Raw genomic sequence first — 13,850 nt, forward strand, 5'->3', positions numbered from 1 at the left:
GTGTAACTCTGACTTCCAAATAAATAAATAAACATTAAACAATTTTAAAGTTATTGCTTTATCTCTGTTGAATAGAGATAATTTCCAAATAGATGATCACAAAGAATAGTAACAAAATTTTTATCTATCTATGATATTAACAATTCTGATTTTTACAATTTATATAGCAAAATAAGTTGAACCACAAGACAATATTTTTGAAAAAAAATGAATATCATAGTTTTTAAATATTATAAAGATTAGAATAATGAGCACCCCTGTGACACGGAAATGGGTGATAAGCAGAGGCCATGATGTGTGTGTAGTTATTAGCAATAGGGAGGCCTGTAGGAATTTAAGGTCCCCTTCAGGTGGTCCACCAAATGGGTGACTCCTCACACACATTCATATTATTACTCTGAATAGTTATCCAAATATGACTAATTTAGTTGAAAGATTGTCTGAGAATAATTACAAAACAACAACCACTGAAAAATCCCGGAGACTTACTTATTTTAAACTTCAATCTTGATTTTTTAGTAGTAAGTTTTTTTATATATACTCAAAAAAATGTTGAAGCACATTCCAGAGAAACAAGTAAATGTTCTAAGGTAAGACAATAGTAAGAACATTCAAAGAAGGTTCTTACTTGACTTTTTTATATGCAATGCATTCCATAGTATTAAGGAGGGAAAAATACAAAGAAGTTGGGGCTCTCCCTCAAAGAAATTGACTCTGCAATCAAAATAGCTCACAGTCTAAAATTACTCCTGCACACCTTGTTCTCTTGCACAATATTCATTCTTCATTGTGGACACATTCCTAAACAGTTTGTAGTTTGATTTTAGCTTTTTGTTTGTTTATTCATTATGAATAGGCGGCTTTATGAAATTTCCAATATACTCTATACAAAGACAGACAGCTTATATTCCAATCTTTCTGAGGAAAGTCTTTGTTTTGTTTTGGTTTAGGTTTTGCCAGATTAAACAATGGTATCAGAGGATTATTTTGTGTCAACAGACTTCGAATCACTAACAGGAAGTAAAAACTTCTCTTAGAATAAATGATTTCATTATGAGCAACCTTTGCTCGCAAATCAAATTAAGCATGAAGGAAATTTAAGATTTAAATAACAAATTAACCTTTGTTAAAGGTTCAGTGCAAAAGGCAAGTTTCCTAAACACTCGCCCATGTGTGACTTGGTAAATATTACATCTATCTTATAAATTTCCTCTAGGACACATAGACCTTTCACTGAGATAAGTCATTATACATGATGACACATGCAAATGTAATTGCCATCCATAAAGAGGTATGTATTTTGTCAAAAGGCAGGAAAATATTCTCTTCCTCACCTGAAGGTTATCTTCCTTTTGTTAAATTGTTTGTTACTATCATAATTCAGGATATCCATAATGATTATGCTCTCACTCTAAGGACATCACCAAAATATAATGATTTTTAAGTGTTTCGACCTTTAAAGCTCAATCAGTGGGCCATGAAACATGAAAAAGAACCTAAATTAAAGATTGAAAAATCCAAACATACCGTATATCATGGGACTGCAAAAGATAAAAAAGTAGCATTATTTTTTTTAAGATTTATTTATTTATTTGAAGTTAGAGTTACACAGAGAGAGAGGGAGAGGCAAAGAGAGAGAGGTCCTCCGTCCACTGGTTCACTGCCCAACTGGCCACAATGGCCGGAGCTGTGCCGATCTGAAGCCAGGAGCCAGGAGCTTCCTCCTGGTCTTCCCATGCAGGTGCAGGGGCCCAAGGGCTTGGGTCACTGCTTTCCCAGGCCATAGCAGAGAGCTGGATTGGAAGTGGAGCATCCGGGTCTTGAACCAGTACCCATATGGGATGCCAGCACTGCAGGTGGCAACTTTACACGCTATGTCACAGCGCCGGTCCCCAAAATTAGCATTATTGTATTAGTATTTATGATTGGAATATTATATCACCTGTGACACTACCAAGTACAAAAGTCACCAACTATTGTGGTTTCCATCCTCAGAGTATTTAAATGTGCCCCAGGCTACACCACAGATTTTACTGGGTTCTCTCTCTGTCTTTGAAAGTCTTCTCCATTTTTTTAAATTAAAATCAATTTGACCTATGTCTCTGCTTTACCTTTCATTCGTGGCACCATAAAAGGTGGGCAGATGCTTTGAAGCAGAATATACAGAATGAACAAATTTTTTACGTTGTTGTACTTCTTTTTCTCTTTCTAGTGCTCATTCTATTTTCTGCACATGCATTATCAGTCCAGGAAATTCCCTAGAACGTTCTTCCCCCAGGTTGTTGGAGACACTGAGTAGTCAACTGATGATGCCCTTCCCCCACCCATGAGAGTAAGAAAGGGGCTCAATAAGCTAATCCTTCTCCTGCGGTGCTGGCCTGATTCTGTCCTGGTTGCTCCTCTTCCTGTCCAGCTCTCTGCTGTGGCCCCAGAAGTGCAGTGGAGGATGGCCCAAGTCCTTGGGCCCTGTACTCACATGGGAGACCAGGAGAAGCACTTGGCTTATGACTTCGGATCAGCATGGTGCACCAGGCGCAGCGCACCAGCCCCAGTGGCCATTGGGGGATGAACCAACGGAAAAGGAAGACCTTTCTCTTTGTCTCATTCTCTCACTGTCCACTCTGCCTGCCCAAAAAAAAAAAAAAAAAAAAAAAAAAAAAAAGTAGGAAAGGGAAAGTGTTTTCCTCCTGTTGCACAATGCAATGTCCCATACTGTAAACTGACTAAGGGAGAGAGGCTTGTTTCTTTTGACTGTTTGGTAATCGCCATTGTCATTAGAATACTTTCATGTTTTCCTTTTAGATTGAAAGCTCTGAAAAGCGGAGTTTTTTTTTTTTTTTTAAGATTTATTTATTTATTTGAAAAAGTTACAGAGAGGGAGAGACAGAAAATGAGATCTATCTGCTGTTTCATTCCCCAGGTATCTGCAAAGGCCAGGGCTAAGCCAGGCAGCCAGGCACTGCATCTCGGTCCCCCACGTGGATAGCAGGTGCCCAAGCACTTGGGATATATTTTTGCTTTTTCCCAGGCCATTAGCAGGGAGCTGGATCAAAAGTAGAGCAACTGGGACAACAACCAGACCCCATATGGGATCATCGCAGAGGGCAGCCTTACCTGCTATGCAAACCCTGCACCAGAAATTTTGATAAAAGTCACAAGAAAGCATAACTCATAGGCTGTGATTTTCCAATTTGTACTTATTTGAGGAGAGGGCATACTTAAGTAGCAAATTTATTATTTATTATAATCACATGATAATTTTATTATTTAAACATGGCAGAGTCTAGACTGAGAAAATACTTTTCCATGTAATGACTGGAAATTTAATACGTTGCTTTATTATTAAAATAGGGGGTAACATTTAGTGCAGCAGTTAAGATATGGCTTAGTACGGCTGCATCCCTTATTGAATGCCTGGGTTGGAATTCCAGCTCTGTTTCTGATTCCAACTTCCTGTTAATATGCACCAGGGAAGGCAGTAATGATAATTCAAGAATTTGTATTCCTGCTACCCATGTGAGAGACCCAGACTGAATTTCTGACCCTGACTTTAGCCTGGTCAACACCATCTGTTGCGGACATTTGGAGAGTGATGCAGCAAATCTCTCTCTCTCTCTCTCTCTCTCTGCCCTTCAAGTAAATAAATATAAGTAAAAATTTTAAAATATGTATTGTTAAAATCAATATCATTCAACAATCAGATGTCCCACCATAGACATTTTGGAAAGAATGGCTGTATTACTAGTTTAGTATAATAACTGAGAAATTGCAGGTAACAATACCAAGGAAACTGTAAATATATACAATTATTTGAATATGCAAAGGCAAACCTTTAGCTGAGTTTGAGATAGTCCTTCACATTGGGTAATTATCCAAATTACCATTTGAAAAGCTAAGGAATGCTCTCAACAACATTATTTTCTAGACTTTCTTTCTGTTTCCACCCAAAACAGAGAACACATGAGCATTTTTTTAAAAAAATCATCTTTCCTCCTCATTACTATTTTGTAATTAACCAATAATGTGTGTAATAATAAAATGATTTAATATATAGGAAAAATCAAAGATAAAAATTCTCAAATGTATGATATGCACATATTATGAGTAAAATAAATGCGTGTCAAAACTGAGCAAAACAGAGAAACATGTCTGTATCTACAAGGAAATTCCATTTATCTACCTGGAGGTTTGAGCAACTTTTCAATCACTGATTCTACTTTCATATATTTCTCATGTGACCCTGCCCACAAAATCTAAATGAATGCATTGGAAAAATTTTCTCTACAGTTTTTGAGACAATTATTCAAATTCCTGTTTTCCCATTGATTGGAACTGTAGTTTGTAATAACCCATCTAAACCTCCATTAATTCAAGTTAACTTAACTGGCGAGCAGCAGATTGTGCCAGAGTAACTCTCTTTACTATTCCTTACTCTTCTTCTTCTATATCTTTATTCTCTTCCCCAATGTTCTCATCTGTTATAGTCTCTTTCCTTCTTAAAGCACACAATGTCATTGAAGAGAGGAACTCAATGAGTGGAGAATATCATGTGAAAGAAAGTAAGAACATTAAAACTTACCACAAAACCTTTATCATTTTAAATCAAAATGCCACAGTAAGGCTATCTGAACTACACGATCTGAATGCATAACTTCAGATAATTTTGAAATAGTACATCAATTTAATATTCCTATATTTTATGATAACGTACATTAGATTCCCTTTTTTAAAAATATCATTTTCTGAAATGAGACCTAAAAAGAAATGAAAAAAAAAAGCTACTGAAATATATAGGCAAGAGTGTTACTAAATGAATGATTCAAAGTTACTGGTAGGATTTAGCACATTTATTTGAAAATATGATTTCTTAAAAACAAGAATTTTGGTAAATAAGGAATCTTACAGTTGAGAATTTAGTGATTATTCAGGAATTCATAGGAGTTTAAAAAACAAGCAATTCCTTAAATGTAACATTTTTAGGGAAAAAAACTCTGTTATGTAGAACCTTTTTCTTTTAAAGATTTATTTTATTTATTTGAAAGACAGAGTTACAGAGAGAGGTAGAGACAGAGAGAGAGAGGCCTTCCATCTGCTGGTTCACTCCCCAGATGGCTGCAAGGGCTGGAGCTGCACCAATCTGAAGCCAGGAGCCAGGAGCTTCTTCCAGGTCTCCCATGTGGGTGCAGAAGCCCAAGGACTTGGGCCATCTTCCACTGCTATCCCAGGCCATAGCAGAGAGCTGGATGGGAAGAGGGTCAGCTGGGACTAAAACCGGTGCCCATTTGGGATGCCGGAGCTTCAGGTCAGGGCTTTAACCCACTGTGCCACAGCGCCGGTCCCTGTTATGTAGAAGCTTAAAGTTCAGGACATTGTAATTTCTATTTTTATTTTGCTTGCTTAATTATATCTGTGAGGTATAATTTCGTATTTCGAGAGTGATTACTGGCATGCTTAATCGTTGATATTAATTGTCCAATTAACAATTTTTAAATATATTTTGGATTTATTATAGTTTCATTCTAAATAAAGATCATCTTAAAACAAGTGAAAGAGAATATAATTTCTAGCTCATTGTTGGACATTAGCTCTAGGAAAAAATAACGAAGTATAAACCTTACTTTTTTAATAGCAAATACAAAAATAAAAGTTGCAGGGAAGCAGTTGTGTTAACATTTTATAAGTTAATCAGTGACAATTTCATCTATAAACAACAATACCAAAACAGGGTGCAGCAAGTATTCTACACTTGATCTTAGCCAAAAGGCCGAGAAGCGATAGCAAGTATTCTAACATCCAGCAAACTTGCCATTCTTCTGCACATGTACAAACAGTCCAGCACTGTGCTCAATGAGAATTAATCATAATGCATTCTTTAGCTTGCTACGATAACAAAACATACTACTAAACGGTTAAAACAAGATGTACTTATTTTCACCAGCATTCACTTGCACTATTTTTGGTATCAAAACGGTTAGAAAGACCATTTGCAGAAAGAGGAGGAGTTGAGCAGTCCCAAGGTGGAGCTGTCTCTTGTGTTATATGACACTGGCAGATTAAAGCGCTCTGATGGGGAAGGGCTTACAGGCTGAGTCAAAAGCCAAGAAGTCTCTTTATTTACGCCTACCTCCCAGCCCTTGGCAATCTGACTAATAACAAACTGAGCTAACAAGAAAGACTAGAAAGGGAGGATGGAGCAGCTTGGACCTACAAACTAAGAAAGCAAGAGTGATCAGTCTCGGCTCCTCTAAACATCGTGTTTATTTACTGCATTCAGCAGCTTGCAAATGGTTAACTATATGCAAAAAAAGTCAGCATAGCTGGGAAGGATGCTGTGAATTTTAATTGGGAGAAAAAAAAAGGACAACTGCTTCAGGACGCTCTAGCATGCACTCTGCTTGAAATATTTTCAATGAAATGCTCAGCATTTTCTCTTGGACCAGAAGTTTAAACTTTCTGATGCTGGGAAACACGCCACAAAGTGATATTTGAGAAGCAAGTACGCGTCCCTTGGTGTTTTCTTTCTTAATACAGAAACTGAATTACTTTGAACACCTCTTCCAGCTGTGCAGAACAGATAACACCAGGAAGAGTCTCTGCTTTTACAGGTAAGATGAATGTTTGCAAGTTTTCTTATCCTTATTTTTGCATGATCATAAAGGGGTTGAATTTATATTTTTGCTTCCTTTAGAAAAATAACTGTGCATTAAAGGCTATTTAGTTTCATTTTTGCTCACCAGCACAACAAATGCTGTAGCAGATGCCTGTTTTCTCTGAGCACCAGACATTTAGTTGAACAGCTGGCTGTGGAAAAGAACAAATATAACGATTAGCCACTATTTCTTTTACAACATGTAGTTTGCTGTTGGAAACTAAATACATGTGCTTTCAGAAGGAAAGGTCACTTGCAAATGCCATTGTTGAATTTGAAATATAAACAACTGAATGATGCTTCGCATTCTGTGTGTGCTTTTATTATTTTCTGACTTGAAAATATGTGTTTTCTGAAAATATGTAAACAGAGTTTTGACCTCTTTAACATTGTATGTCCTGTGGCCAGTACGGAACCACTCATTGAACATGTGTGCATTTCTGAAAATATGAGAAACTGCTCTCTAGCTCATGTTGAAAAGAATGAAATGCCTGTAAGGTAGTAAGAGAGAATTAAATGCTATCTTCTGGTAATTATCCAGTGTTTTCTCATGATGCTATGCTTTGGAGTGAATCATAGTCTCTTTTGGTAATTTATGGAGAAGTATTTTCAGTGTTGTGGAAGCTAATCCACAAGTTGAATATTCTGAATTGCAAGCTACTAGATTCTTAGTACAGTACTTAGAACTGTTTAAAATCAAGCTATGTTCTTGTTGGAAACATAAAGTCTGCTAATCTGTCCTTTATATAGAAAGACAGTCTATTGTTTTGCTTCTTCAGTTGCCTTCTGCCTTTTAGAAATTTCACATGATGCATGTTTTCAATAAAACAATGTATTTTCAATAAATAGTTTATTTTCAGAATTATTGGTAGGATTCTGGAATATTTTATTGGATTGTGAGTTTTATAAGACTGATTGTTACTGTTCACACTCCATCCAGAAGAAATGAAGCAAGTTTCATTTAAAAAAGTTGAATAATCATAAGATGTGGTATATGTCTTTCAAGGTAGTTTATATAATAAAGTTAAGGGACAATATTTCAAGGCTCGAAATAAAATTACATGCCTACATACTACATTTGTTTACCTTGCTATTGCTATCATTTTAAAGTTGTAGTTCTTGTATGAATTGCTATTCAAATGCTTGGCTTAAGTTTTTAGGGAATTGGAATACATGATGTTGTCATTTTAAACTATCATTTTCTAAAGATAGAGATATCCTGAAATATTTTAATATATTGCAGTTTGTTTTAAAGTTCATTGTTTGCCATTGCAAGCCTTATAATAAAAGAGATAAACAGCTCAATTATGTGGTGACATTCAGTGCCCTAATGCCTATTTCAAGAACTAATTAGAAAGTTATTTGCTGGAAGTTTACATGAAACATTACTTATCCTTTTACAATAGTCTAAATAGCTTGCCAAAAATATTCTTTTGGTTTGTATAATATTCACCTTATTCCTTAAAAAACGTCAAAGTATCAGTACATATTCCAGCTGGAAAGTCAACATAAAGTGATTTCAATAAAACTTGGGTACATTAAAATACATTTATCTGATACTATTACACATTCATAAAGTTCCTGGGAGAGAGATATCAAAATGAAATTCTTTTATAGCACACTACTTTATTACATAAGCGATGATATATTCCCTCAAGGCTCTTTAATAAATAAGTAATAAGTATCTTGAAACTTTGGCTCAACAATCCAAACATGCTAAAACAAAAATGTAGTTATAACTAGATGAAACACAGGAATACTGCATCCAAACACACATACATAGTACACATATTCATACATACATGCTTACATTCTTACATTTTTACAATCCCAATATTTCTTTCTGTTGCTAGTTAATACCTACATATCTGTCTTATATTGTAAGCATCCAGCTTTAATTTATCCACTTTAAAGTAAAAAAAAGCAAAATAAACAACAAAAAAACAGGTACTCTCAAATATATGTTTGTTTCATATGGTGTAACAATGGTGCATTTAGCCAGTAAATTCCATTTTCATCTTTTAAAATGCAGAATATTTTGGCAGTTATGAATATAGTACTGCTATATTATAAATTTTCTTGTCCTAAATTTTGTATTTTGACCATGTTATAAATTTATAGTAACCCAGAATATGCCTGTCCATGTATTTTGGGGAAAAATAAGAATAAGAAGGAAAATGTAGATACAACAAGGTATTTATATTTTCATAGTAATCAATGATTTATTTTTGGAGGACAATCTGTCATTTTGAAAATATCAGTTTCATGTCCTCCCTCATTTTGCCCACTAAAATCCCTTGCCATTGCATTTTATTTTACAGAATCAGATCCAAACAAATGACACCATGAAGCTTTGGAGTCATCTATTGTGTGCAGCTCTCCTTGCCGGTATATCCTTGCAGTTCCAATCTCCAGGACCCTCAGTCAGAGGTTCTTGTGACTCTCTTTGCAATTGTGAGGAAAAAGACGGCACGATGCTAATAAACTGTGAAGACAAAGGAATCAAGAAGTTATCCCAAATAAATGTACCGCCATCAAGACCTTTCCACCTAAGCTTGTTAAATAATGGCTTAACAATGCTTCACGTAAATGACTTTTCTGGGCTCACTCATGCCATCTCAATACACCTTGGATTTAACAATATAGCAGACATTGAGCCTGGTGCATTTAATGGCCTTGGCCTCCTTAAACAGCTTCATATCAACCACAATTCTTTGGAAATTCTTAAAGAGGATACCTTTCATGGACTAGAAAACTTGGAATTCCTACAAGCAGATAACAATTTTATTACAGTGATTGAACCAAGTGCCTTTAGCAAGCTCAACAGACTTAAAGTGTTAATTTTAAATGACAATGCTATTGAGAGTCTTCCTCCAAATATATTTCGATTTGTTCCTTTAACCCATCTAGATCTTCGTGGAAATCAGTTGCAAACATTGCCTTATGTTGGTTTTTTAGAACACATTGGCCGAATATTGGATCTCCAGTTGGAGGATAATAAATGGGCCTGCAATTGTGACCTACTGCAGCTAAAAATTTGGTTGGAGAACATGCCTCCTCAGTCTGTAATTGGTGACGTTGTGTGCAACAGCCCTCCATTACTCAAAGGGAGCATACTCAGTCGACTGAAAAAGGAATCTATTTGCCCTACTCCACCAGTGTATGAAGAACACGAGGATCCTTCAGGGTCATTGCACCTGGCAGCAACATCTTCAATAAGTGATAGTCGCATAGCAACCAAGACCATGTCGATTTTAAAACCACCCACAAAGGCACCAGTTTTGATACCTTATATGACAAAGCCATCCACTCAGCTTCCAGCACCCTACTGTCCTATTCCTTGTCATTGTAAAGTCCTGTCTCCATCAGGACTGCTAATACACTGTCAGGAGCGAAATATTGAAAGTGTGTCAGATCTAAAACCTCCTCCACAAAATCCCCGAAAGCTTATTCTAGCGGGGAATATTATTCATACATTAATGAAATCTGATCTTGTGGAATATTTCACTTTGGAAATGCTTCACTTGGGGAACAATCGCATTGAGGTTCTTGAGGAAGGATCATTCATGAATCTAACAAGATTACAAAAACTCTATCTAAATGGCAACCATCTGACAAAATTAAATAGAGGCATGTTTCTTGGTCTCCAGAATCTTGAGTATTTATATGTTGAATACAATGCAGTTAAGGAAATATTACCAGGCACCTTTAACCCAATGCCTAAACTTAAAGTCCTCTACTTAAATAACAACCTGCTACAAGTTTTACCACCGCATATTTTTTCAGGTGTCCCCCTAACAAGAATAAACCTTAAAACAAACCAGTTTTCTCATCTACCTGTAAGTAATATCTTGGATGACCTTGATTTACTAACCCAGATTGACCTTGAGGATAACCCATGGGACTGCTCCTGTGACCTGGTAGGACTGCAACAGTGGATACAAAAATTAAATAAAAACACAGTGACAGATGACATCCTCTGCACTTCCCCAGGGCATCTTAACAAAAAGGAACTGAAAGCCCTAAATAGTGAACTTCTTTGCCCAGGATTAGTAAATAACCCATCCCTGCCAACTCAGACCAGTTACATTATTGTCACTACTCCTACAACAACAACAAACACAGCTGGTACTATTTTAAGGTCTCTTACTGACGCTGTGCCACTATCTGTTCTAATATTAGGACTTCTGATTGTGTTCATAACTATTGTGTTCTGTGCTGCAGGGATAGTGGTCCTTGTTATCCACCGCAGGAGAAGATACAAAAAGAAACAGGCCGATGAACAAATGAGAGACAACACTCCCCTGCATCTTCAATACAGCATGTATGGTCATAAAACGACCCACCACACAACAGAGAGACCTTCTGCCTCTCTCTACGAACAGCACATGGTGAGCCCCATGGTGCACGTCTACAGAAGTCCATCCTTTGGGCCAAAGCATTTGGAAGAGGAAGAAGAAAGAAATGAGAAGGAGGGAAGTGAGGCAAAACATCTCCAAAGAAGTCTTTTAGAAAGAGAAAATCATTCACCACTCACGGGGTCAAATCTGAAACATAAAACCACAGACCAATCAACAGAATTTTTAACCTTCCAGGATGCCAGTTCATTGTATAGGAACATTTTAGAGAAAGAAAGAGAACTCCAGCAACTGGGAATCACAGAGTACCTAAGGAAAAACATGGCTCAGCTCCAGCCTGACATGGAGGCACGTTATCCTGGGGCCCATGAAGAGCTGAAATTAATGGAAACATTAATGTACTCACGACCAAGGAAGGTATTGGTGGAGCAGACTAAAAATGAATATTTTGAGCTCAAAGCTAATTTACATGCCGAACCTGACTATTTAGAAGTCCTGGAGCAGCAAACATAGATGAGAGTTTGAAGGTCTTTCAGAAATGCTGTGATTCTGTCTTAAGTCCAAACCTGGTATCTAAGTGCCTTACACAACTGTGTCATCAATCAGAACTTAAGCACAGCAGTAATCCTTTGGGGGGAAAAAGAGAAGAAAAAAACAAAAAACAAAAAAACTCAGGGATCATTGGGAGAAGCCATGGCATTATCTTCAGGCAATTTTGTCTGTCCCAAATAAAACAAATTCTTGTCTGTAAATCATTCAAGGATTATAGTAAAATTGCTCCATATACTTAAAAGTGTTTCATAGAAGTCCTCTTGCACATCAAAAAGGGTTGAATATTCAAGCAATCATTATTTTCTTGAATGATTTTAACCGTGGATTAAATAAAATCGGATTTCACCATTTAAGACATATACCTGTGTATGTACTTATAATATGTAAGGAACATATTGTTTATAACCAGTATGTACTTTAAAATGTATATTGTCAAACACAAAGAGTATTTTGCAGTAAATGCAAAAGGAACTGGAACTTGAAAATTATAAATTATAATAGTAAAAAAAATGAAAAAGTTCTGTTTATACAGGCCACAAGTGGCTCAAAACTTTAAAAATATGAAGATACAATGAATGCTACTCCTGTGCTTTCTGGACTAAAAAAAGATACAAATTATGAATAGTTTGGGTGGAATGAACAGGCAAAATTTTCATTTTTCTGCTCATTTGTATGGACAATCTTAATGTCAATGCTGCTGTGAACTGAGGTATGTCATTTGTGCGCAAAGTTTAATTATTCTTGGGATATTTTTTAAATGCTACTGAAATTCTACTGTAAATATGATTAGAGCATCTATTAAGCTTGCTTTTTTTTCTAGCATTAATTCTTTGTAAATTTAAATGACCACGATAGAAATATGTTTCTTGTTCAAATAATCTTCAGGTGTAAAACATATAGAAATAAATTGTTATTTTATTTTTATTGATGTATGCTGATAGATGCCATAAGTTAGTATCATAAGGCACTCCTAAAGGTAAGTGGTTTAAGTTGCTTCAAGAAAGGGATAATGTAGCTTTATTTTACAAGAAGGTATAGCTAGATTTCTATAAACTATTTATTCTGTACAGTTTTATATATTTTTGGTTCACAAAAGTAATTATTCTTGGGTGCCTTTCAAGAAAATTAAAAATACTTCTCACAACAATAAAACTAAAATGAAAACTCTATTTCTAAATGTGCCTCCTTCAATTGGTTGACTTGCAATTGAGTCGTCAGGCCTAACACACACAGACAACACCAAGGGAGGGCTCTGTTTGTTGTTGTTCACACAGAAGTATTATGTTCACTGTGTGCAAAAGGTTATTCGGTTTCTGTGTGTGATTGACATGAAGCCAATCTTGAAGTATGACTGGCAGATTCTGCCTTCAAGAAAATCACTTTTCTATGCGATACAAATGGAAATTGTTTATATTTTTCTTCTTTCTAATTATAGTATCAATAATACGGCAGATTTGCTTGGCAAAGTTAATCAAGTTAATTTCATAATGCATTGTGAATGCCATGCCAAATCAGGTACTGAGTTGAAGGACATATTTTCTATAAGAAAGTGCTTTCTTCATTTTATAGAAAAGTATTAGTTATCCCTGTATGTTCTATTAAATGTTTTTGCTTTAACAGCCACATTTCTACATTCCCGGACAGAACATAATCTTATTTTATTTCAAATGAGCTCATTCTGTTGGTAGGAAGGGTGCTATGCTGCAGGGAATGAAGACTAATTTTGAGTTTAATGTGAAATCGTATCACCAGATTTCTCTTTTTAAATCATTATACCTATTAATTGAAAGCAATTAAGAATTATTTACGAAAAGGTTTATTGAAGATCTAAACTTTCTCACTAGTTTCCAAAATTCAGACGGAGAAATGTGGGAATCCCTTTTGCTGTATCAATTTCTAAGGATAAATGTGTGTGCCTATGGAATTCTTTATCATTATCTGTTGTAAAATATTCAACACAGTAGCGAATAGTAAATCCCCCAAAGCATGATTTTAAAAATGGCATTCTAAGGAGAACAAAGTAAGAGCAAAATTCATGTTACTGCACTTCTCTCACAGAGTTGCGTATCTGCCAATATTTTGATTCCACTCAGGTACTCAGAAGTATTAGGAAATTTTATAAATTTCCATGCTTAAAAGACGTTTGGAATTCATCCATGAATGCAGTCAGAGGTATGCCCTGAAGAACATTCTTCCTTTTTGGGAGCAGGAAATATTTTTCAAGCTTATTTATTTCTAATTGCCTAAAGTAATAATATTCCTTTTTAGCTTATAATCAATAGCAACAAACG

General features: G+C 35.7%; 1 protein-coding gene and 1 pseudogene across 1 annotated transcript; one reads left to right on the plus strand and one right to left on the minus strand.

Annotated features, from left to right (window-relative positions):
• Positions 1–5,676: 5,676 nt before the first annotated feature.
• On the minus strand, positions 5,677–5,776 carry LOC149124531 (U2 spliceosomal RNA; annotated as a pseudogene).
• Positions 5,777–6,004: 228 nt separating this feature from the next.
• SLITRK6 (SLIT and NTRK like family member 6) lies at positions 6,005–12,728 on the plus strand. Its single transcript, XM_002712999.6, has 2 exons — positions 6,005–6,605; positions 8,971–12,728. Exon 2 carries the CDS (start codon positions 8,995–8,997, stop codon positions 11,518–11,520), a length of 2,526 nt encoding a protein of 841 aa, XP_002713045.3. The 5' UTR covers positions 6,005–6,605; positions 8,971–8,994; the 3' UTR covers positions 11,521–12,728.
• Positions 12,729–13,850: the final 1,122 nt, after the last annotated feature.

The sequence above is a fragment of the Oryctolagus cuniculus genome, chromosome 9 (assembly GCF_051225735.1).
Source record: "Oryctolagus cuniculus isolate XC-2025 breed Fujian yellow rabbit chromosome 9, ASM5122573v1, whole genome shotgun sequence".
Lineage (NCBI taxonomy): Eukaryota > Metazoa > Chordata > Mammalia > Lagomorpha > Leporidae > Oryctolagus > Oryctolagus cuniculus.